At 44.2% G+C, this 26,433-nt stretch overlaps 1 protein-coding gene across 1 annotated transcript in view; it reads left to right on the top strand.

Moving 5' to 3' along the window:
• Positions 1–3,136: 3,136 nt before the first annotated feature.
• The window catches only part of LPCAT3 (lysophosphatidylcholine acyltransferase 3), a 34,814-nt gene continuing 11,517 nt past the window's right edge, over positions 3,137–26,433 (top strand). The window contains exon 1 of the mRNA XM_068971085.1: positions 3,137–3,334. Coding sequence (XP_068827186.1) covers positions 3,190–3,334 — 145 coding nt within the window. The 5' untranslated portion in view covers positions 3,137–3,189. The remainder of the gene's footprint in view (positions 3,335–26,433) is intronic.

A 26,433-nucleotide genomic window follows, 5' to 3' on the forward strand; every position in this document is an offset into this window, starting at 1 on the left:
AGAATCAGACATGACCGAGCCTGAGCGGCTAACTAACTTTAAGATGGGAAGCCTTGCAGATAGTAATAGATAATAGAGGTCAAGGAGCCAGAGGAAAGGGAATAGAAGGAAATATTGAAATTGATAAAGAAAAAAAGGAAGGGGGGGCGCAGGGAAAAGCAGTCATAAGAAATGAGGGATTTCACTAATACATCGCTTATTTCTACACAAAACACTTCCACTCTGGTTTCTAATTCATCTTTCCATGTCTCGACACAGAACTTCCTGTGGGCAGGGGCTGTCTCAGCCATCTTTGCATCGAGGGATCAGCACAGAACCTGACTTAGGAAGCCTCCCACGAATGTGCTTAATTATAAAGTAAGAGGTCATAAAATCCCAATCTTCTCCCAATCAGCAGCTCATCAGCCAATGTAACTGGAGGAACAGGTGCTTCCTTGGAACAGTAGGAAGAATGAAGGGAATGCGGCCAATCAAGTACCTGAGGGGGAAGGTAAACAGGCACCTGTTGTGTCAAAGGAGACACCGCCTCCTGCCACCCCGACCCTTGCCTTGGAACACCAGAGGTGTGAGAAGGAGCAGACATATTACTGAGTTGGATATAAGGAAGAAATTGACTCCTGTTTTTACACAGGGTCTAGCTGACTGGATGCTTTAACAAATATCTTTTACTTATTCAGAAAATCAAAGGTTTTAAGGGTCTTAACATTTAGCCAAACACTTCAAATAGGCAAAATCTAGTAAAATTGAAGGTGAGCAAACCTTACCACTCATGGTTCCTCTCCTGGTTATAAACCCTAGAGGGGTGTTTCTAACACTGAGAATCATGAACTACTAGCAAGTAGTGATGTCAAGTTAGTGGATCTTGATTATTTTATTAATGAATTAGAACAGAAAGTATCAGAGAACATATGCATAGCATGGCAGTCTGTGATGTGTGCATATAGTGTGAGTACTATACCTGTATGTTATGTAGGATATGAACAGTGTGTATACTGGATAGCAACATGTTTCCTACAGTAGTTGTTGTTTAGTTGCTAAGTTGTGTCCAACTCTTATGTGATCCCATGGACTGTAGCATACCAGGTTCCTCTGTCCATGGGATGTCCCAGGCAAGAATTATACTCCTTCTCCAGGAGATCTTCCCAGCCCAGGGTCAAACTCGCATCTCCTGCATTAGCAGGTGGATTCTTTACCACTGAGCAATAGATCCCAGTTAATTAAAAAAAAAAAAACTTTGGAGTTACACTCCGAGAGAAATTTTCACTCTTGCTTAAAGGAGAATGTCCATAGCAGCAATGTTTGTAATAAAAGAAATACGTCAACAAGAAACAATCCAAGCATTCCTCAACTTGATGATGAAAAATGGCACAATCATACAGGGCAATGTTACGTCACAATTAAAATGACCGTATTACAGCTACCTATAAATACATGAATCTGCCTCAATAAAGATGTTAATCATAAAAACAAGTTGCAAAATGATACATTCTGCTGTAATTATAAAGTTTAAAAGCATGCAAAACTATATTACAATTGTTTCTGGATATATACATTGTATAAAGTATAAAAATAGGCATGGGATTGATAAGTACCAAAGGAGACAACCTCTGAAGGACAGGAAGGAATGCACCAGGCTCAGCTGTGCACACGTTTCAGATTTTTTTGACTGCACTAGGTCTTTTTTGCTCGCAGAATCTTTCATTCTCGTTGGGACACACGGGACCTTTTAGTTGTGGCAGCCAGGATCTACCTCCCTGACTGGGGATAGAACCTGGGTCCTCTGCATTGGGAGGGCAGCATCTTGGCCACTGGACCACCAGGGAAGTCCCTCTAAGGGGGAAATAATATTATTCTTGACTTCTCTGATTTTTTTTTCCTTCATTTTGTCTCCCCCTGAAGAGGAGAGAGGTGAACTTTAACACACCTACGTTTCCATTCTGTCTTTGCCACTTACTGGGGAAGGAACTTAGCAGGTTGCTTAATTTCTCCAAGCCTCTGTGTCTGTAAGTAACCTGTTTCATAATCAATTAGGTGAAACAATATGACTATTTGTGCTGCACAAAGTGCAAAGTGCTATAGAAGTATAAGCTGCACTTGTGCAAGAATGCTCCACGAATTCCAATGATCACTGAAAACTTGGTGTTCCTTTGTTACATATTCTCACGGAACATTCTTCTTTTCCTTCAGAGCACTTGCCTTCCCTTGCAATTAATTACACGGTCATTAACACCTTATATGTCCGTGCACCATCTCCACTCCATAGCTTTGGGCTCACAGCCCAGCACAGGACCTAGCCCATTTTTGTTAGTCTGATCCGAACACTGGAAGTAAGAATGCGAAGCAAGGTGGGACGAAAGGACTTTTGTCTCCAATTTCTATCCTCTTTGCACTTTGATCCTGAACCTGTATTACTTAGTGACAAACTAGTTTAATTTTTAATGAAAAGCCTAACAGTTAAATCAGCGTAGCTTAATTTCATCGCCTCTCGGAGGAAGGCAACGTTTTAATACAGGAAGTTACAGGAAATCAAAGGAGCAGGTAGAGAGTGCTGAGGGCGCCGGGGTGGTCCTCTAGGTCTGGGAGGGAAGGCGGCGTGTCTAACGGTTCAAGAACAGCCGCGGCGCCGTTAGGGGGCGCTCGCGAGGCCGCCGCAGGAATTCGCGCCCTCCCGTTACATGCCCCAGTAACCCCGGCGCGCCTGCGACCGAGAGTAACCTCGCAGTCGAGTGACAGCCCCCACCCCCCCGCCCCGACTCTCGCCTGCTCCGTCTCAGCCAATAGGGAGGCAGCGCACGAGCCGGCAGGACTCTCGCCCGCCCCGACTCCTCCCCCGAGCTGTTAGAACTGAGTTGTACAGTCCTCCGCCGCCGGCTTCTTACTTTTCCAATCGCGGATCTGGTTCCCGGTTCCAAGCCCCGCCCCCGGCCTGCCCCGCGTTCTTTCTCGGGCCGAGTCACCTTTGCCTTACAAATATGAGGCCCCGCCCCCGGCCTACCTTGCCGCGTGAGGCCCCGCCCCTGGACCTGGCTGACCAATGACCGACTGAGCCCGGAGCCTTTGGGCGGGTCCGCAGCCAATGCGCACGCCGTGGGCGGGCTCCGGGCCGGAATTGGGGGTGAAGCTCCAGCGCTGTGCCCACATTCGGGGCGCGCGGAGCAGAGGGGTCCCTGGGGGACGCCCGGAGCTAAGATGGCGTCCGCAGCCGAGGGGGACATGGAAGCCGAGCTGACGAGGGGGCTGCAGTGGGGTTTCCAAGACCTGAGCCTTAACAAGTTGGCGACGTCCCTGGGCGCGTCAGAACAGGCGCTGCGGCTCATCATCTCCATCTTCTTAGGTAAGGACCCCTCTCGGAGTCCCCGGGAGACGGGGACGTGACCTCGCCCTCTTCCCGGAGCCACCGGGAGGGCTTTTTGAGGTGCGGGTGTCAATCCTTAAACATACCAACCGGCTGTGGAGAGGAAGATGACACTATTCTGGAGTCTGGGGGCACTGTACCTTCTGAACCTCTTCACCTTTCCCTTCGACCCCTCTTGTACCCTTCTGGCCCCTCATTGGGCGCCACCACCCTCATCCTGCCATGCTCTGCCCTGTGTCCCTACGACCTGTCCTTATTTGTCTCTCTCTTGAGTTCTACTCTCTGTCCATGTGTACTGCTGTTATTAATATCAACCCTCAGACACGCGCGCTTCTCATTGGCAGGTATAGGCTCCCTAACTTAGATATTTTAGTCCTATGGACCCGCTCAGCCCCATACTCCATACTTGCATATTCTGTGTCTCTTGTGTGCGTTGCCAGCTTGTATTACACTCTCATCTTTTTGTCCCGTTTCTAATTTCTTCTTTTAACTATACTGGTTTTTCTTGTCCTTAGCCACCCACCTGTCATTTACCGTGGAATATTATTTTAGTACTGGGCTTGGAAAACAGGGCTGGCAACCCCTTAAAAACTATTCACGCTACCCCAAGCGTGTTTTACACATGTAGTTCAAAGGATGTGGTGTATTTGCATTTATGTCACAACAAACCGCATTGTAACTGGTTTATGGGCTTTTTTAATGCATCCTTCCTCTATGGCTTTTTTTTAATAGATGAAGCAGCATGGCACAGTAAGGGAAAAAAAAAGTGTGTGGACTTGGAGGGCAAACAAATCAGTCCTGCTGCTCACAAACTAGGATTATGGGCGAACCACTTAACTTCTCTGGGCCTTTAGTTTCCTTACTTATGAAATGAGCATAATAATGCCTATCTGATAGAACTGCTATAAAGTCTGGTAGGAATTCAAAGGTCATAAGCTGATATTAAATATTTGAGTAGTTGGAAGGCTTTACGAAGGTTATGGGACTTCAGCTAGGAAAGTAGGGGTGGTGAAGAATTAAACAAGACTTGTTGGGGAGGGTGGGTGCAGGAGCAGGTCTGAACCACAAGAAATTTGAGATAAAGTTGGGCAGATGTGGAAAGCCTTAAATACTGGTAAGAAATTTGGAATTTATGGAGTAGTCGATAGAGACACTGACATGTAATATCACCTAAAGGGTGCTAATCTGATCTAGATAATGGGAAAGGCATTAATTCATGTTTAAACAACCTTGGGTAATATTGTCATTTGCCCATCACACATCAAGCCAAGATACTCTTTGTTTCTTCCAGATAAAGATCACCTTTACCCTCCCATGTAGAATTACAAAATTTTAGAGGTGGCAGGAACCTTAGGTTGTGGAACTTACTTGCTGCCACCCAGATCTAACCCAAATTTATCAGTACTTCAATCTAGGGTTCTTTGCACCACACCAGCTTTGAACTTCCTACTTCTTTGCCCTTTTTTCCAGGCCCAGTTATTTGTTGGGATTATAATTGACAATTAAGAGTGTTTACATTTCATTCATTAGGAAGCCAGCTGTTGATGTCTCAACTATAAATGGAGACTGTAACACAGGGAGCAACAGATTATAAGGGACAACCTGTTAAATGGAGCTGCGGCTAGAATTAGGCTTGGAATCTGTCTTTTTAGTGATGACATAATCAAATACAGCCTATGCATTTGTAGTGGACTACTGTGTACGATCATGGGGCATACACCTGTCTAGACAGTTGTTTTCTCCATGGCTTACTCCTCCAACCTCATCCTCTCATTACCACCAAGCATCAAGGTAATAAAAACTTGGTATAATACATCCATCACACTCCTGAGCCCCCTTGTCCATCCTACCGTGGCCCACATCCCCTCTTCCTAGCCCACATGTGTCGTTGCCTTCAGTAATTCATAGTATATCTCATTTTTAGGTCAGTTTGAGTTCACATTGACCCCTAAATTGATCAGGCCTGAGTTTCACATGTGGATATATAGGATTGTATTTTCTAGGTTTAGGTTACATACATACACAGAAACATACATTGATAAGCTTGTTGACAAGTACATGGAAGAAAGGATGCATTTTTCTGGTTGTAAATATGCTTCTCCTACAAAAGTATCATCACTTCTGTGTATTGTAACCTAGAAACCAGTAGCCTTTCAGCAATGGAGCTCCTGAACCACCTCTCCTGGGGAACTGGGATACAGGAGGAAATCCTTGCCTGAGGTACCAAAAGGCCTGTAGTTGGAAACAATTTCTGACTGGCTTTCTACTAACGAGATTAATTTTGGTTGAAAGCACTGAAATGCAGGTCCCCTGAAGAGTTGGGTATATCAGACATTCACATTTTAAGAGGATAAAATATGAATGAATGTCTCACTGTTTTAGTTAGATAGTCTCATTACTGGTTCCCTAACATCTTTCCCTGTTTGAGTTGTGTGCTGGTCTTGGTCTACCCAGCATTAGCCTTCAAACCTTTTGAACTGGGGCCCGAAGTGAGAAATAACATTTTACATCATGACCCAGTAAACACACAGATGTATACTTGCATTGGAAACAGAAGTTTCAGGAAACATTACTCATCCTGAACATAGGTAGTGTGCTTAGCTATTTTCTATTTTATTTTTTAGTATCATTTACAACCTACTAAATTGATTTCAAGACCCACTAATGGGTTACAGCAAGCAGTCTTAAAACTCCTGAGTTAGAGGCTGTAATTTTTTGATATTAGGTGCTGCAAGGAAAGGGTAAGTTTATGAGCACTTACTGCACTGGAGAATTTCAAACAGGCAGAGGACGCTGTCAAGAGGGGCATGTGTGTGTCTGTCTTGCGTCTGATTGCCAGGAGTTTGGTGGAAGATAAAGTTTGCTGTGAGCTCTGGTGCTGGCAGATGCCACTGGAAAACATCTCCGATTCAACAGCTCAGGTCTCCTCGTTCCTTAGCATAATTAGCAACACGAATTGTTCCAAATAAATTCAGCAAAATGTACCTGTTGTGGGTGAAGCACTGTGCTTGCCCCTGCAAAGGAAAGGGCAGTGGTACAGGATGAGTAATGGGGCTGGGCACCCGAAGGTATGACCTATGGTCTGTTGGGGGCAGGGAACAGGCAGGCGATAAGTACTCTCGTAACCACAATAACAGGTGGCACTCTAAGTGCTGGCAGAGATTCCCAGAGCTTTATGAGGTTTAATGACTGGACCTTTAATGAACTTTGAAAGTTGAATAGGGTTTCAGCAGACTGAGATGGTGAGGAATAGGGACCAAGGCAAGGACATGTGGTGACACATTCCAGGAACAGGAAGTGGTCCAGTTGGACTGAAGCAGGACCTAAGTAGAGAAGTAGTAGAAAATAGGACTGGAAGGGACTTCCCTGTTGGTCTAGTGGTTAAGACCCTGCACTTCCAGTGCAAGAGGTGCGGGCTCAATCCCTGGTCAGCAAACTAAGATCCCACATGACCCATGGCACGGCCAAGAAAATTTTTAAAAAAAGACTTGAAATGTAGGTGGTGGATCCTTGAAAGCCAAGGGAAGTGTGCGCTTACTGAAGCAGGTGATCAGGAGCCATCGCAGATACTTGAAAGGAGAGCAATGGGCCAGCACTGTCCTGGGAGCGGATCCAGGAGTACAGAGTAGTTTGGAAGATAGATTCCGTGACTACTTTTCATCTACACAGCTGCACGCACCAGAAACCCAGGAGCCAGCCTTATCACCTCCCCCTCTCACTCTGCCCTCACCCCAGTCACCGAGTTCTATCAGCACCACCTCCAAATTGTGCCTCAGATACACTCCTTCCCTCCATCATCACAGCCACTGACCATCTGTCGCCAGAACTGCCCGAATAGCCCCTGGACAGGTCCCTGTAGTTTCTTCCTGTCCACCCAGTCCGTTCTCCCTGGCGCAGCCAGGGTGACCCAACCCCATCCCTCTTTTGGCTCAGCCCCCACCAGGGGTTCCATACTCCCCTGGGAATCTCCCACTCCAGCCTCGACCTGAGCAAGTTCACAGCCTTGTGGCCACGTGGCCTTGCCCGAGCTCCTCAGAAAAGGCATCAGGCCCTTCCCACCTGAGCCATGGTACCTGCTAATCCGGCTGCCAAGAGCACTCTGTGCTCATTACCCACCTCACCGAGCCTTTCCCTCTTTCAGGCCTTGGTTCAGATTGTTACTTCCTTGCAGAGTCCTTTCCTGCTTCTCATTTTAAGTTATGTGCCCTGTTGTACTTTGTCTTCTGGACTGAAATCCCCTTCCGAGTGAGTATGCATGCTAACGTGTGATTATATATGTGCAGATGAGGGCAACAATCATTTAAGTTCTGTTCAACAGTACCTGGCTTGTGGAAAGGGCCCAATAAATATTTGCTGAATAAGTGAAAGTGTGGGTGAATGACTTGGCAACTGATTGCCTGAGAGAGAAAGAAGTATAATAGTTGGGGGGGAAAAAAAAAACAACCTCAGGCCTTCTGCCAGGGGAGCTGAAAAGGTGACGGTGACTTCACAAATGTGGAGAGGTCAAGTGAGGGTTAGATGCTGTTCAGTGCCAGGGAATGACCTAGTTTGGGGACTGGCTTTAGGTTCCAAGGGCACTTCCAGCTTGTCTTGTGAAGCCTAGTCTTGAGCTTGAAAACAGTTGATAACGATTGATAACAGTTGATAACAGTTGATAAAGATTATGGTTTTAGAAGTCATTACTGGAGAAGGGAATGGATACCCACTCCAGCATCCTTGCCTGGAGAATCCCATGGACAGAGGAGCCTAGGGGGCTACAGTCCATGGGGTCACAAAGAGTCAGACACAACCCTGCTAACATTTTCACTTTTCAGTGGTATCATAATTGAATCAGGGAGGGACTGAAATGCCACGGAGAGACGCTTACAGAGACGGAAGAGAATCTAGAGTGTGTTGATAATGGCATTGGTAGCTGACATTTATAAAGCGCTCAACAATACCCTGCCTGGCCTGCCAATTACCCCTAAGTTATATACAGTCCTCTTATTAGCTTCCTTGTGCAGATAGGAAGCTGAGACCTCCAGTTCATACCCGTTTCTACCCACTTCTGAAACCCCTGCTCTTTACCACCTTGGGACTGGGAGGAGCGTGTGGGATGGGAAAGACAAAGGCCTTTGGTATTCTCTACTCTTTTCTTTCTACATGACTGAACCAAGATGTAATCAGCATGTTAGTTACCTCTCAGCAGCCAAAAATGGCATCAGCCAAATGGAGCAGATGGTCACCCCACCTAGCACAAGCTCCTCCTTCAGGCTTGGCCATGACTATGGCTTGGCTGGTAGATCTAAGGTGGCACTTGGGGGTAAGGACTTATTCCTTGGAGCTTCAGAATCAGCACCACTATGGTTAGCAACCTTTAAAATCAAAGGAGGTCCCACAGTTCAGCTCCCTTTGGACCAGAGTCAGGCCTGGCCCTTCACAACTAAATCCATCATTCAGGGCAAAAAGTTTTTTTCTTTTTCAAGTAGCAAAATGAAGAGCCCTCAGCTGGGCACGGTGGCAACTGAGCAGCATTAATGAGACAAATGAGACTTCTGACCATAATACAAAGCATGGTCCAAAAATGCTATGGCTGTGAAGTGAGGAGATTGTCCTAAAGACTTTCAAGGCCTCATCTCATCCCAAAAGGCTAGGTCCATTCTTCATTTTAGACTTTTATCTTTATTCTAATTCATAGCCACAAATTTCATCATAACCTAAAGCTTCCTGTTGGGGATTTCTTTTAAATATATTTTTCCAACTTGTTAATCTACACTCCAATATCTTACGTTGCACAGAACTTCATGTTTGAATGCCAGTCTAACTTTAACATCAAACAGAACTATTTCTTTGCAATGTGCCTGGGTGCTCAGTCACTCAGTCGTGTCCAGCTCTTTGTGACCCCACAGACTGTGGCCCCCAGGCTCCTCCGTCCATAGAATTTTCCAGGCAAGAATATTGAAGTCGGTTGCCATTTCCAACTCCGGGGAATCTTTCTGACCCAGGGACTGAACCTGCGTCTCTTGTGTCTCCTGCACTGGCAGGTAGAATCTTTACTCCTACGCCACCTGGGAAGCCCATTTCTTTGCAGAGACGTGTAAAACAGGGCCCATGAGATTCTATGCACAGGGTAATTTAACAAAGCAATTACATGCCCACTGACATGAAATCTGTCTGGGCAGCCATGGGAATTCACTGAAGGAGTTCCATCCAGCAGCCTTTTAAAAATGGGGTTCAGTCTTGAAAAAGGAAATGGCATTTCAGCTAGACTTTAAAAGGCATGGAAGATTCTAGTCAGGTGGAGATGGAAAGGGGAACTTTCCAACAACAAAGGATAATGAGCATGTATGTGGAGAGCAGGAAAAGTGAGGAAGACCTGAGGAACAGCAGGCAGTCCAGCTTGGCTGGGACACCAGAGGTTCCATAAAGGAGCTGCAGAGGAAAGCATGATTGAGTCTTCAGGGGGCGGGGAATGGGGGGGGCTGTGACAGAGTGAGCTGTCAGGACAAGCATCTTTACAGACCTGCAGGCCTAGGTGCAGTTTTCTAAAATTAAGATTAAATTGGGGGATTTCCATGGCCATCCAGTAATTAAACACACGTGCACAAAAGTAATTGCAGCCACAAAATAATTATAATAAGATTAAATATGTGCCAACTCTTTCACCATCAACCAGTTACTAAGTTCCAGCCATCCTTTTCCTCATGTTCCCAAAGGCCAATTTGACTAAAGAATTGAGGTTAAAAGTTAAGTGCTGTATCTGATACATATTTTTAAATTATATTTAATTAATAACAAGCAGCAATACTTTGAAACAATGCAAAATCGACCTGCATTTTTAAAAATGATATAGTCATCGAAGAGCTTGCCTATTTCTAGAAAACTGCCTAGGCAGGCCCTTTGCTCTCATTCTGCTCTGGCCAAGTGTGAGAAAGAAGCATTGTTCTGGGGAAGCTCTGAGGACCAGGTGAGATAGACTGTATCGATCCTTGGCCAAGCCTGACCCAGGATAGTTTTAAATAATTGTTCTCTCCCTTCCCTCAGTAGATATTCATCTCCTTCCTTTCTAAGGAGACTCCAAGTGTGGTCTTGGGACCAGCACCATCAGAACTGCTAGGAACTTGTTAGGCAATCAGGTTCTTAGTGGGGACTAAACGAGAGACTCTCAGGATGAGGCCCAGTGATCCGTGTTTTAACAGCTCTCCATGTTATACGCTTCCCCGCATGTCTGAGGACTACAGGCTTAATGTGTGACTTCACATTAAGCCCCTTTTTTGTAACAGTTGATGTCAAACTTGTATCCTATGATCTTTGGGATAAACAAAATGCTCTCAGATTCTTTATAGCTTTCAGTTCAGTTCAGTTCAGTCACTCGTCGTGTCTGACTCTTTGCAACCCCATGAACCCACACCAGGCCTCCCTGTCCACCCAAACCCATGTCCATTGTGTCAGTGATGCCATCCAACCATCTCATCCTCTGTTGTCCCCTTCTCCTCTGGCCCTCAATCTTTCCCAGCACCAGGGTCTTTTCAAAAGAGTCAGCTCTCCACATCAGGTGGCCAAAGTATTGGAGTTTCAGCTTCAACATCAATCCTTCCAATGAACACCCGGGACTCATCTGCTTTAGGATAGACTGTTTGGATCTCCTTGCAGTCCAAGGGACTCTCAAGAGTCCTCTCCAGCACCACAGTTCAAAAGCATCAATTCTTCGGCACTCAGCTTTCTTTATAGTCCAACTCTCACATCCATACATGACCACTGGAAAAACCATAGCCTTGACTAGATGGACCTTTGTTGGCTTAGGTTTCCCCATTTGCTAGATCTCCAAATATTATATTATTACTGAATCATAGGGTTAATGTACTAATGACATTATTATATCATTATCATCTCTTGTCAGATAGATAAGCTCTGATTTCTTATCAAATAAGAAAGCTCTTTGATGACTATATTATTTTTTAAAATGCAAGTAAATTTTGTATTCTGTTTCAAACTATTGCCACTTGTTATGAGTTAAATATAATTTTAAAATTTATGAGATACAATGCTTAACTCGTTACCTCATCTTTAGTAAAATTGGTCTTTGGGAACATGAGATATATGATAATCTGTCTATTACCAGATAGATAGTAGAGATGATCTTCTCTCCAGGCCTTCTGTTGTGACCTGTAGCTCTAACAAAAAGTAGATGCCCTCATGGAATTCTAGGTGAATTGTCCTCCTCAAGCAGAGAGTTATTCAGGTGGGGGCTGAAGGGTGTTGACATTTTCCCTGCAGTTACTGAAGACAAGGGCAGGGAGATTTAGGGCCCACCTGAAGTTCTCTTGGTGAAGCAATAATAGCTTCCTAGAGACCTCAAAGCTTAAGATTTGTATATCCCAAAAGATGCTGTATATATCTTTACTTCTCCCTGTTTTCAAAGCTAGAATGGGGAAGGTGGCAAGTAAGACACTAAAATTAAGGATGAGTGATTTCTGGATAAGGATTTCCTTTTGGCTTAAAATGGATGGCTTTTTATTTTATTTATTTTTTAGCTGTATTGTGTGGCATGTGGGGCATGTGGAATCTTAAGTTACCCAACCAGGGATTGAATCCACACCCCCTACATTGGGAGCATGGAGTCTTAACCACTGGACCACCAGGGAAGTCCCTGGATTGCTTTTTAAATCTGAGTTCCTCCCTGTTCAAGCAGTGGCTTTGAACGTAAGTGAGATTTGTGAAACTCTGGACACCCTGAACAAAGGATTCCATTTGAGAGCCTCATATACCATAATTGTTAGCGATAGAGACTTCTGATGGAAATGTCATTGCATTCTAACTGTAGGGACCGTTTGTCAGAAAGCAGAGAGAAGTTCAGCCAAAAGTGGTAAGACTCAGGTTTTGTTCTTGATTCGCATGAAGTCAAGTGGACAGTTTAAATACCCCACACTAACCACAGGCTAAGTTTAAATTAAAAATAAAAAGCTTTTGTCAATTAAAGATGCTTTTCAGTATCAAGTATCTATCATATTGCTATGGCATTTAGATAAGAAAAGCATACACGGTCATACCTGCTACACAGAATTATAAGTGGTGAGATAGTAATTTTGTAAGCAACTAAAAGCTCACTATAAAAAAGAAAGAACTCATGTGAGTATGTTGTGTGCTAATCTGAGGAGGATATGAGACTCAGAAGGCTGAGCCTGGTCGCTGTGTATTTGTATGTGCTGTGATGAGAAGTGGCTTCCGTGTGGACGTGCTCAATGCCTTACAGCCCTTGAGGTTTCCAATTTCTGCTGTGATAGCAATTCTAAACTCAGATGGGCTTGGACACCATTCTGGATTACTGTCCACGAATATAATACTTCTCTTTGCCAGCCAGCAAGCAGAGGCCAGCTGGAACAGCGCCCTTTAAGGCTCCCGTGGTGTATACCTCAGACTCTGGTGGAAAAGATTGATTATAGTTGGAATACAATATACATGGCCCCAATTAAAAATATTGAACCAGAAGGGCTACTAGAAACCCTCATTCTTCAGCTGAAGAATAATTTGACCCCATGTTTTAGTTCTTCTTTAGTTATTCTGAAAGAAACAAAAGCAAAACCTAGGAATTCCTATATAGCATGCATGCTAAGTCGCTTCAGTGTCCGACTCTGTGCAACCTTATGGACTGTAGCCCCTCAGGCTCCTCTGTCAATGGAGATTCTCCAAGCAAGAATACTGGAGTGAGTATACTGTGCCCTCCTCTGGGAGACCTTTCTGACCCAAGGATCGAAGCCGCATCTCCTGTGTCAACTTCTTCAAGTCTTAATCTCGTTTTATATTTTTAAGGTATATGTGCTTTTATTATATTCTAAAATACCTAACTTGGGGACTTTCCCTTGGCAGTCCAGGGTTAAGACTCCATACATCCAATGCAGGAAGTGTGGGTTTGATCCCTGGTTGGGGAACTAAGATCCTGGCATGCCGCAGGGTGCAGCCAGAATAAATAAATAAAATACAAAATTTTAAATAGTTTTTAAAGTTCTTCCCAAATCTTCAAGTAATATTGAGATGCTGATAAAGAAATTGGATTTTTTTCAGCATGGATGGTCAGGGATAATGTGAACTTCATCAGAATCTTAAACTTTTTTGCATCAAAGGATACTCTAAAGCAAGTGAAAAGAAATGAGAAACAGAAAAGAGAGAGAGAGAAAATACTCAAATCATTTATCTGGTAAGGGTCTAGTATCCAGAATATATCAAGAATTCTTATAACTAAACAATAAAAAGACAACTCAGTTTAAAAATGGGCAAAGAATATGAATAGACATTTGTCTAAAGAAGAAATGCAAATAGCCAATAAGCACATGGAAAGATGTTCAGCATCTTTAGTCTTTGGAAATGCAGATCAAAGTCATAATGACATACCACTTCACACGCACCAGGATGGCTGTAACCAAAAAAAGGAGTAAACAAATGTTAGTGAAGATGTGGGCAAATTGAAATCCTCATGCGTGGTTAGTGGGAACGTCAAACAGCGCAGCCCCTGAAGAAAGCAGTTTGGCAGTTTCTCATAGTTAAGCAGTTATTATAGTAGGACCCAGCAGTTCCACCCCTAATTATGTACTGAAAAGAGCTGATGTATATGTTCACACGAAAACCTGTACACACATATTCATCACATTATTATCATTGACAAACAGTGGATGACCCAACTGACAAATGGATAAATAAAATATTAATATTCATAAAATGAAATATTCAGCCATAAAAAGAAATGAAGTACTGATACTTCCTTCAGCGTGGATGAACTTTGAAAACGTGGTGCTGAGAGAAAGAAGCCAGACACAAATGGCCACGTAATGTTTGCTTCCATTTATGTGAGATGCCCAGAAGAGGCAAATCCATAAAGACAGAAAGTAGATTGGTGGTTGGTGCGGATGAGAGGAGGGTTGAATTGGGGGTGACGGCTGAGAGGTGTGGGGTTTCTGGTTAGCCTGATGGAGGTATTGGGGCATTAGTAGTGGGCGTGGTTGCACAACATTACGAGTGTACTAAAATTCACCAAATCTGCAGACTTGAATAAAGAGTGAGTAGGTATGCTCACAAAGTTAGAGAAACAGAACCCAATAAATATCCATACGCGCTCGGATTCATAGGTTCAGTTAGAGGGTGTGATGCCATTGTCTTTTCTCCTGTTAGAATCCCAGCTGGTTCAGGAAGAGTTTATTGTTTCACTTGCTGGAATACTTGTTGCGAAAAAGAAGTCTCACCTACTTTGTTTGTACTTACAAGCCTAGATTTGGCAACTCTTCACTAGAGGGAGAAAAATTACCAAGACAAGTTATTTGAGAGGGTTGTGTAAAGCTAATTAGCCACTTGGCAACCTTGGGGCAACCCCTGGCCAGATCAAGGCACAACAGGAGTGAAGAACTCCAATTTCTCCACTGAAAACCAGTGCCAGGAATCAAAAGGGGGGAAAAAAACTCAGGCTGCCACACACTAGTTCAAGATTTTTGAGAGAGAACCATGAAGTGTAAAAGCTGAGAAGCAGGAAATAGAAGACTTTAGGCCGTTATAACAGGGAAAGAAGAGGAGGAAGCAGTAACACAAGACACAAAAGAAAGATAAGAAGTAAGAGGAGGGGAAGACTGGAGAGAGCAGAGATGAGGCTGGGGGCTCTGCAGACCTGGCCAGCCCTCCGCCTCTCTCTCTGACCTGTGCTGAGCCTGTGCTCCCAGCTGATAGACCTCTCTGGTAGGTGACTTCCGCACTCCTTCCCTTCCTGGGCTTAAACAGGCATCCCGGGTCTGAAATACTGAGTTGGCCCAAATGTTCATTCAGGATCTTTTGTAAGATCTTATGGCAGAGGATGAGATAGTCGGACGGCATCACAGACTCAATGGGCATGAATTTGAACAAACTCCAGGAGATGGTGAAGGACAGGGAACCCTGGCATGCTGCAGCCCATGGGGTTGCAAAGACTCAGACACCACTTAGCGACTGAATGACAATGACAACAAATGCCTAGTTTTGTTGTAGTGCTTGATTTTTTTTTTAATAATCCAGAATTTGTGGGACCTGAAAATTCTTAATCTTGGTGACCTTCTTTAAGAAAAAGAATTCAAAAACGTCTTACACGTTTTATAACAACATATGATCACGTGAGCACGTTGCTAAATGTATGACCATGTGAGCACATTGCTAGTTCCCACCTCCACCCCTACACACACATACACACACACACACCCAGGCCTCAAACAGACCCTTGCAGGGGAAGAGCCTCAGACTAAATGAAGCTGGGTGAACTTCGTGGCAAATCGCCTTCTTCCTGGGAGTACTGGGGGCAACTCAGAGCTTTATTTTTGAAACTTGCTATAGACTTAATTTAGTTAAAATCCGATCAAGATGGGCAAAGGCCAAAATTTCCCACCCCTAGCTCAAGGCTAGAGGCTTGAGCCTGAGAGTGTATGTCTTAAAACTGGTTAAAAGATCTTACTCAGACTTTAAGAAGTTAGGTATAGATAGGCTTGTATAAAATATTTGCTCATATTTAAATGTTTCTTAAGTGGCCTCAAGGAAGTACATGTTTGATGCTTTTTTACGGATATTTTCTCTTATAATCTGCGCAACAGCCTGTAAGATGGCTAGTATTTTGCCTCTTGACTGAAAGAAAAACGCACAACCTAAAAATGGCAAATGCAGTTTTAATTCAGGGCCTTTACTGAGGAACGTAGCCTGGAAGACTGCCTCTTGGGTGGCTCTGAGGAAGGCTCCAAAGAGATCAGGGACATATTAATATGTGAATGTTTCTTGCTTGGAAAAAAGCATGTAGTTGAGCTTCAGAGAGGCTTCCCCGGGTGGCTCAGACAGTAAAGAATCTGCCTGCAGTGCAGGAGACTGGATTCAACCCCTAGGTCAGGAAGCTTCTTCTGGAGAATGCCACGGGCAGAGCACCCTGAAGGCTACAGTCCGTAGGGTCGCAAAGAGGTGAACACAACTGAGTAGGTAACACACACTTTGAGCATCAAAAGATTACTGCCAGTCACAAAGAGCAGACGTCTCAAGTGAATGATTTTAGTGCCTTTCTGTGTATGTGAAGACGCAAGAATCTGGACTCGTTGTAACTGTCCCTTAGATATACATCTGAACTATCTAGGTCAGGATCCAAAGCACAGAACCCTTCCAGTTTTTCTCCATCCTGAATTCCCCCCTTGGTGCACTGTTGGTGGGCAGCTGCAGTGGCTGCTGGCATGGTCCTTGAAGAACTAGAATGTGGGAGGGGCCACATTCTTTTCTTTACATCCCTACCTTAGACGTGAAGAAATCAAGGTACAAAGAATCTAAGTGATTTGCCCAAGCGGCAAAGCTAAATTTCTCAACCAGATTACTCTTCATTCCTGAGCTCGAATCAGATAATCTGGCTACAAGTTGCCACCATGTGGTTCGCTAATTTACAAAGATTTACAATGTGACAAAAATAAAAATAAAAACACTCTCTGAATGTAAGCCTCAGGCTGCTATCTTTGCTAGGAAAGGCATTTCTGTGTGTTCAAGTGCCTGAGGGTCGGTCAGCATCTGTTGTCCTGTTCCACTAGTCAACAGTGACTAGTGACTAGGCTGCGAGTCAACAGCCTTAACATTCTTTCAGTCTATAAATTCTGTTATAACAAAAAAACTGTGACCATTTGCACAATCTGTAATAGTACAGAAAAGACTGTAATTGTGCAGACAAACATTCGCAAATCGTTCAGAGCATCTGATCAGGCTTGAGGTAGTCCTGAGGGCTGGCCCCTGACCCAGGGTGGTGGGGTGCTGACTTTTCCTAGGCTCAGAAGCCAGTGAGTACCTCTTCCCGGTGGGGTCATACAAGGGAATGTGGCTTCAGGGTCAGTCTATTGTCTCATCATAACATCATAACTTCCTCATCATAACAGCCTCAGCACCAGTTTGCACGCATGATTGCCAGCTTGTATCATTGGCATTAATCTTAACATGGCCTTGCCTGTTAACTGCTAAGAGCCCCTGGCTTGAGTGGAACAATAAAAAACTGACTTTTGATGGGACTTTGGATGCAGTTCAGGTTTAGGTTGTTTGGGTTAAGTGACTAAAAAAACTAATATTTCCTTTTTTTAATTTTTTTTGGTCACACCATTCCACTCGGCTTATGAGATTTTAGTTCCCCAGCCAAGGTTTGAACTTGGGTCTCAACATTGAGAGCACCAAGTCCTAACCACTGGACCTCCAGGGAATTCCCATTAAAAAAAAAGAAAAACTTTGTAACCTTCATAAGAGCCTTTTTCCTTTCTCACAGATAACCTCCATTTACTAGTTTACTCTTAAAACGCCCCCTCTGTTCTTATTCTGAGGACATTTTCATCATTTATCCCTGAATTCTGTTATATAGTCATCAAAACGTTTAAGATACTGAGCTGGAGGTCCCTTTCAGAAATGAATTGCACCCTAAGAAGATAGGCAGGGGGCGTCCCCAAGAACTGATGAAGAAAGAAAGAACAAGGAGTACCTAAATTTAGCAGAGATGAAGTTTTCAAATGGTTTTAGATAGGATGATAAGCAGATGTGGGCGTGCGTGTGTCTGTGAACAGATAATCAGAGAATAACATAGCCGTAGCTTTAAAAGTGCACAGCTAGTGACTAGTGAGGCTTCCCTGGTGGCTCAGTGGTAACAAATCCACCCGCAATGCAAGAGATGCAGGTTCAGTCCCTGGGTCGGGCAGATCCCCTGGAAAAGGAAATGGCAAACCACTCCAGTGTTCTTGCCTGGAGAATTCCGTGGACAGAAGGGCCTGACGGGCTACAGCCCATGGGATCGAAACAAGTCAAACATGACTGAGTGACTGAACGACAGCAGTGCCTAGTGATGTATTTGCTGGCCTCCTCCAGGTGCCAAGGTCTGTGACAGGAGTGTCAGCACAGAAATCGAGTGATATGGGTTCTAACTGGGGCTCTGCTCTATTAACCTGAGGCAAGCCAGTTAGCCCCTTTGGGCTTTGCTTTCTTCTCTCTCTAATGAAGGGTTTGGAGTCAGTGATTTATAAGGTTTCATGGGTTCAAAGAATCTGAATCCTAGGAATAACCATTCAGCATGTGACTCAGCCTGAGCCACAGAGGACTGTTGGAGTGGGGCAGCTGTGTTGTCTTCTTGGCCATACCATCAACAAGGCTTAATCTGCTGAATAGAGACAGGACCATTGTGAACAAATTCCAGAGGTGAGCGTCACCCCACCTCCAGGTCCAAAATGTCCCAGTGTTCCCCCAGCTGACAGTGTGGTCAGTAACCAATCAGTCACCTATCACCACAAAGAGCCAGAGTCGCACAGGGCTTCACTCTCCTTCCTATCTCCATTCATCTTCCTTTCCTCTGTGTAGCTCTTCAGTATGAGGAATTTCCACTTTGGTGAAAGAAATGTGAATGGCAGTTCTTCACAGCAGAAATAATCATGAGAAAGCTAGCATGTGGAAATATGTGATAAAAAATAAACTGTCCATGCCAATAAGCCATTAGATGGCCACTTCCCTGGCCATCTAGTGGTTAAGACTCTGCACTTCCAATTAAGGGAGCATCCCTGATTGGGGAGGTAAGATCCCACATGCCACGTGGCCAAAGATAAATAAATAATACAAATAAGCCATGTTCAAAAGCAGTCCTGTTTTATATTCTAGTCTGTGATTCTTAGGAAAATTGAACTAAAACTTGATCCTAAAAGTGGCCTTCCATTGTCCAAAGCAAAATACCCATTATCTGTGGGAATGGTTTTTTCATAGTTTAGAAAAATTTCAGCATCCAGATGATATAAGGCTGAAACAGGTTTTTCCATCCATCCTTTTTAGCTAGAAATTCCAGAGTTGCCATAATTTTGTCAGTGAACTAGCCCTAAGAGCAGTGATGGACAGACATAGCCTTTTGGGGGGAATCCGCTGTCTCCCATCCCTTTACTTCTGACGATAAGTATGAATTTTGAGTTTGAGATCGGTTTCAGTCATTTTACTCTAAGGAGACCATTGACCCTGTGAACCAGATCTTTTCACAAGAGGTGAGGGTGAGTTGGCCTGGGCTGGGGGTATGTTAGCCCATCGCTGAGGGCCGAGGCAGAAGTGGGTAGAACGGAAACAGGTGATGAGCTCAGGTTATTTTTGGCTGCACTGGGTCTTCACTGCTGCACGGGCGTTTCTCTCGATGCAGTGAGCGGAGGCTACCCTCTAGTTGCATTTCTCGGCTTCTCATTGCAGTGGCTTCTTCTGTGCAGAGCATGGGTTCTGGGGCTTTCAGGCTTCAGTGGTTGTGACACATAGGCTCTAGAGCACAAGCTCAGTAGTTGTGGCACCTGGGCTTAGTTGCTCCATAGCATGTGGGATCTTCCTAGCCTAGAAATCAAACCCATATTTCCTGCATTGGCACAGGCAGATTCTTTACCTCTGAGCCACCAGGGAAGTCCAATCCTCTTGATTTTTCCCCCTATTATGTCAAATTCTGACTCTGTCTGGTTTTCCAAACCTTCCTGCCCCGTCTTGTAGTCAGCCCGCTCTAGTGACATGACTGCTCCATGCCCTCTCCTGCCTCTGGGTCTTTAGTACATAATTCTCCCTTGGAACTCCCTTCCCTTGTTTCTTCTCTGCTCATCCTGACTGCTCTGTTCATTATTGACCTCTTGTCTTCTCCAACCTCTACAACATTGGCATTTCCATCACTTTGCATTTACACAACATCATTGCTTGGTATTCTTTTCTCTCTAAAATGCTCCTTCAGAGTCTGAAAGCATCTCTTACAACTCTGCCGTAGTCTCCTTTCGCCTAATGCATTGCTGACCACATAATGGATGCTCAGTACATATTTTATTCACTCCCTAGGATGCCGAGTATTTGCTCTTTCATTCTTTTATTCTCTCATCCTTTCAACAAATATTTTTGAGAACTTTTTTGTACCAGGAGCTCTACAAGGCACTTGCGGTACAGTGTGGGGGAAAAGAGACAAAAATCTTGCCTTCAAAGACCAATAAGTAGAATATACAGCACGTTGAAGAGTAGTAAGTGCCAAGGGAAAATAGGAAAGATGAAGTAGGAAAGAAAAACAGGAAGTGTGTGTTGGTGGCATACAGGGTGGGGCAACATGTGCGATCTCAAGATACCGGTCAGGGAAGGCCCCACCGATAAGGTGACATTTCAGTAAAAACCTGAAACCCTGGAGGTACTTGAGCTCATCGGTGAAAGAGCATCCCAGGCCAAGAACGTATTAATGTGAAGGCTCTAAGGTTTGCACAAGCCTGCCATTCCAGGAAGGGCGGCCCAGAGTCAGAGATGAGTCAGAGAGCGGTGGGGGAGGGGCAAGCAGCTCAGTCTGGCATTCTGGTTGGACTTCAGCTCCTGCAGAGCAGAGCGTGACTGAAGGCCCTGGGGGAGATGAGTCAGGAGACGACAGTAATAACACAGGCCAGGGATGGCGCCAACATGGACCAGGGGCAGAAGTGGTCAGATTCTGGATTCACTTTGCAGGTAGAACAGACAGGGTTTGCTGACAGATGAGGTTGCCTGGGGGAGGGGAGGGGCTCAGGAGCAGGGGAAGGTGGCAGGGCCTCAGCCTTGTGTGACCAGAAGGGCTGAGCAGAAAGCTTTGCTGAAATGAGGAAGCCAGGGGAGGAGCAGGCTTGCTGAGAGAAGGACATCAGCAGTTGAGTTTGGGGCCTGTTATGTCTGAGGTGTCCCGTTAGGCGGGTACCCACTGCACATTGCACACGAGTGTGAAGTTCTGGGGATAGCCTCGACGGGAGGTGGACCTGCAGGAGCCATCGGCACTCACTGTGTTTGAGGCCAGTCGGTTGAGGTTGCTGGGCAGCCCTCTGTTAAAGGAGAGGTTGATGCCATCTCATGCTCACTGAGCATCTGATATGGACCAGCTTGAAATATGAGCCAGGACCTAGATACTCTACTAGTGAAACTGAGGACCAAAAGCAGTAACTCATCAACCAGCCTAAGGGGGACAGCTAGTAAGTGGCAGAACTGGGATTCAGGCTGTCAAATCTCATCTTAACCTCAGAGTTGGTGTTCTTCTAACCATCCAGTGCCTTAATTTAACCGTATGTTGCATTTTAGAGAAAGTGCTCTTGGCAAGCCAGAGTCAGTATCTTTCTAAAATAAATACACAATGACTCTTCTTTTAAAGTGAAAATGGGAAGAAAATCCCTCAGTCATTTGATTGTCACATGGAAAGAAGATTAGATTTGGAACCCCTGATACCACTTTCATCAGAATTTCTCAGATAAGACCTAGTTTACAGACTCCCTCTATGTGAATCTGCATGTGTGTGTGTGAGACTTTGTGACTGCTTACAATATTTTAGGCTGTGCTGACTACTTTATATGCAATATCCCCTTTAGCCCTTACATAATCACTGGAGCAGGTCCTGTCCCCATTTTACAGATGAGGAAACTGACACTCGAACTGCTGTTAAGTGCCAGTTACTGTAGATGAACCCATCAGAAAATGAAATAAGCAGGATAGCATGCTATGGGAGATCCAAAGACACAGAAGGACTTTGGGGAAAGAGATTGTGAACTTGTGATAGTTTTAATACAGAACACTAGTGTAAGGAATGGCAACTTGTGTTACATAATCATTTTGCCAAATGAGACTTTGTCCTAAGCGCCATGTATTTAAGGCATGAGTCCATAATGCGCAGGGTCATGAATTAATTGTGGTCTACAGTAACCCTAAAGAAGGAGACACTTGAACTGAGTGTTTTTCAAGAATGGGTAGGGCTTCACTTGGTTAGAGGGGTGGTTGAAGAAGGTGTCCCACCCAAAGGGACTGGCATGAGTGAAGGTCTAGAGATTAAAGGCATAAGACATGTTTTGTTCGGATTTTTTTTTTGGCGGGGGAGGGGTGGTGTTGTGGTTTGTGTGTTTGGTTGGGTTTTTCTTTTTTTGGCCACACCACATTCCATGTGGGATCTTAGTTCCCTGACCAGGGATTGAACCCTGAAGGGCCCTCGGCAGTGAGAGCGCAGTCCTAACCTGTGGACCACCATGGAATTCCCGACACAAGGCATGTTTGAGCAGAAACTAGCATATCAGTTAGCTGGAGGAGGAGGGTGGAGGCTTTGCCCAGAAATGTAGTTTAGAAGGTAGACCTTGAATCTTGGACTTGGGAGCTGATGCTATGTGGAGTGGTCAGGTAGAATCACTGATGGCTTCTGAACAGGAGTGGCAGGGAGAGCCCCCTGGTGGAGGATGTCAGAGGAAGCAGCTACAGGCAGAGATGAGGTCGTGGCAAGACTTGAAGGGGAAGCACTTGAGGGCCTTCCCTGCAGATGTAGCATGGGAAAGAAGAGGATGCGATGGTGGCGAGAGACATTGGAAAGGAGGAATCGGCAGGACTTGGGGGAAATCCATGGTGGTCCTTATGGCTGAGAACTCTGGACTTCCACTTCAGGGAGCATGGGTTCAATCCCTAGTTGCAGGAACTAAGATCCTGCAAGCCTTGTGGTACACAAACCAGGATTTGGTGACTAGATATGGGCACTGAGGAGAAAGGGAAGAGGCGGAGATAACTTCAAGCCTTTGAGTGTCACTGTGTGGCCCGGAGAGCAGTAACATCATTAATCAACAAAAGAAGCTGAGAGAAGCCTGATTCAGGGGAAAGCCCATGTCTTATTTACACAGAGTTAGAGATGGTGCAAGATATCAAACTGAAAATGCCCCGCCAGGAAGTGGAAACATGGAACTGAAACCTGAGAGGTCAGGATTAAAGATGTGAGGTTGTCTTTGGCATAAAGATCACGTTAAATTACATGAGAGTAGATGGGGTTTCCAATGAGATGGTGTAGAGAGCATAGCAGAGGATCGGGACTGACTCTGGAGGTCAGCCATGTTTAGGAGTCAGAAGAAAAAGCCTTCAGTGAAAGAGGCAAAGGAGAGGTTGGTGCAATTTGTAGCCACCCTTTGCCAAGTCAAAGCTCAAACCAAACGGAGAGTAAGAGTGAACATTTAGGGATTTTCGCAGGAGTTCAATAGTGCCACATCATCCAAGCCCATGACTTTGTACTTTACTGAAGTATTGGTCCATAGCAGATGGGAAATTTTAAAAACTGATCTGCACCACCAACTGAGAAGTGCTGCTCAGCGGGTGAATGAGCCAAACAGTCTGCTCCTAGGTACATATCCGAGAACAGAAAACATACGCCACAGGAATGTTCACAGCAGCCTTCTTCTTAATACCCCCAAAGTAGAAACAACCAAGATGTCCATCAGCTGATGGTTGGATAAATGAAGTATGATCTGTCCAAACAAAGGAATATTATTCAGCCATAAAAAAATAATGGAGTGCTGCTACATGGTACAGCATAAATGAACCTCAAAAACATGACACTGAGTGAAAGAAGCTAGATACAGAAGTCCACATATGGTATGACTCCGTTTTTATGAAATACCCAGAACAGGCAAATCTGTAGAGTCAGAAAGTGACTTTGTCACCAGGGCCTGGAGAGTGACCACTAACACGAATGGGGTTTCTTGGGGGTGGGGGAGGGGCAGGGGATGAAAACATGCTGGAATTTAGACATTCCAGTGGGGACATTATACAACCTTATGAATGCACTAAAAACCACCACATCCTGCACTCTGATGAATTTGATGGTATGTGAAATACATCTCAATAGAATAAGAAAAAAAAGAGGGAAACTGATATCTCAAAACCAAGGACAGAGAAACTCCCCCCCACCCAAAAAAAAGAAAATACAGAAGGAGGGACTTCCCTAGTGGTCCAGTGGCTAAGACTCTGCCCTCCTGGTCAGGGGGCCTGGGTTCAATCCCTTGTCAGGGAACTAGATCCCACATGTTGAAACTGAGACTCAGTGCTGCCAAATAAATAAATTTAAAAAAAAAATACAGAAGGAGCAGTTGAGGAAAGGAGGGAGGAAGAAAAGCCTGTTGATTTAGGGTGCTTTAACCAGGAAGATTAAGCCAGAACACCATTCCGTGTCAGCATTTCTCCAAGTGTAGTTCATGAACTCCTTTGGGTCCCTGAGAACTTTAAAGTTATTTTCAGAATAAAATTAAAATGTTATTTGCTTTTGTCATTGGCACTTGACAGTGCAGAAGTGATGGTGGGTAAAACTCTGCTGGTCCCTAAGCATGAGTGAAGGTGCGGATACCAAACTGAACCAGCATACCCTACATTCTTCACCACCATGCAGTCAGTCAAAAAAGGGCAGATCCAGGACTTCCCTGGCAATCCAGTGGTTAAGAATCCACCTTCCAGTGCAGGGCACATGGGCTTGATCTCTGGTCCAGAAACTGAGATCACACATGCCTGGGGGCAGTTAAGCCCATGTGCCACAAGTAGAGAAGGACTCGAGCCCCAACTACTAAGTCCGAGTGCCACAGCAAAGATCCAATGCTGCCAGAAAATAAATGCTAAAAAAAAACAAGGCGGGGGGTGCACAAATCCATCCACTGTCCACTCATTGGAAAAGACCCTGATGCTGGGAAAGATTGAAGCCAGGAGGAGAAGGGGGGGCAACAGAGGATGAGATGGTTGGATGGCATCACTGACTCAATGGACATGAATTTGAACAAACTCCAGGAGATAGTGAAGGACAGGGAAGCCTGGTGTGCTGCAGTCCATGGGGTCACAAAGAGTCAGATACGACTGAGCAGCTGAACAACCACCAAAGAGTGTCCTGCATGAAGCATAAAATCTCAACCCTGAGTACATGTCTTCTTAACATTCTGTTTGAAGAAATGAGACACGTGCATGGAACACCCTCTGTCCCAAAGCAGAAGTGTCTCAAGGCAAAGCACCTGTGCATTGGCTCACACTGCATGTTGAGCTGACAGCTTCTCTTTCACAGAACACCATTTTCAGGTGAAGGAATGACTGATAGACATACTGCTTGTTTAGACTGGGCATTTGGCAGATAGTTTCTTGGAAATGTGCAAAGTGAGCCTGTCACTTCAAGGAACATAACTAACAGTGTTTGCAATCAATGATAAATTTTAAGTGAAAATTTGAATTTTGCAAAACTTGTATTTGCTACCATGAGCTAGACAATTTCCCATTTTATAAAGACTTTTCTGCTGAAAATCAATGGTAATACTAAGAAATGTGATTTTTTTTTTTTTTTTTGGATATTGTATTATAAGGATGTCTCAAGATTGAAAGATCTCCCTAACTCAGTGAACCAATATTTTACCAATGACCAATGCACACTGTTAAAAAACCAGACCTGGCTAAAAGATCTATATATAGCTCCAGAGAGACCTGTGGATTTTAATGTAACAGTGTGAAAAGCTCATTGATATAATTTCAAATTCCATGTTACAACTAACCTTTAAGAAACTACTTATTTGCTGAGTTTTGATTTTCTGTATGTTATCAAAGACAGAATACCCAAAATTATCTGAAAAGATTATTAAGATTCTCTTTCCAGCTGTATATCTTTGTGAAGCCAGATTTTTTTTTCATATATTTTGGCCTAAATGACATATTACAACAAACTGAATTCAGAAGCAGTTTTGAGCATCCAGCCGCCTTCTATTTAGCAAAGGCCAGATAGCTGTAAAAAAAAAAAAAAAAAATCCCATTCTTTTCATTAAATGGTTTTGTTTTTATTTAAATGGTTAACTTAGAAAATATAGCTGTTTTCATTGAGTACATTATTTGTATTAATGTGTAATAGGTTTATTATTTTTCTCATGAATTAATAATTTTAAAACTTTTAATTTTCTTTTCTTTTGCCTGTGCTGCATGGCATATGGGATCTTAGTTCCCCAAACAGGAATCAAACCTATGGCCCCTGCAGTGGAAGGCTTTTAAGAGTGTAAAGTGATGCTAGTTAACAAGGACTCCTGTATAGCACAGGAAGATATATTTAATATCTTACATTAATAATAACCTATAATGGGAAAGAATCTAAAAAAGAATATATATATACACACACACATATATATATAACTGAATCAGTTTGTGTATACCTGAAGCTAACACAACATTGTAAATTAACTCTATTTCTTTTTTTTTTTCATGATTCTTAAAACAGCGGTGCTGAGACCAAAACGTTTGACAGTGGCTACTGTATATATGCTGAGGGTGTTCTCTGAACTCTTGGCATGGTGTTGGAGGTG

Source organism: Capricornis sumatraensis, chromosome 4 (assembly GCF_032405125.1).
Source record: "Capricornis sumatraensis isolate serow.1 chromosome 4, serow.2, whole genome shotgun sequence".
NCBI classification, from domain to species: Eukaryota; Metazoa; Chordata; class Mammalia; order Artiodactyla; family Bovidae; genus Capricornis; species Capricornis sumatraensis.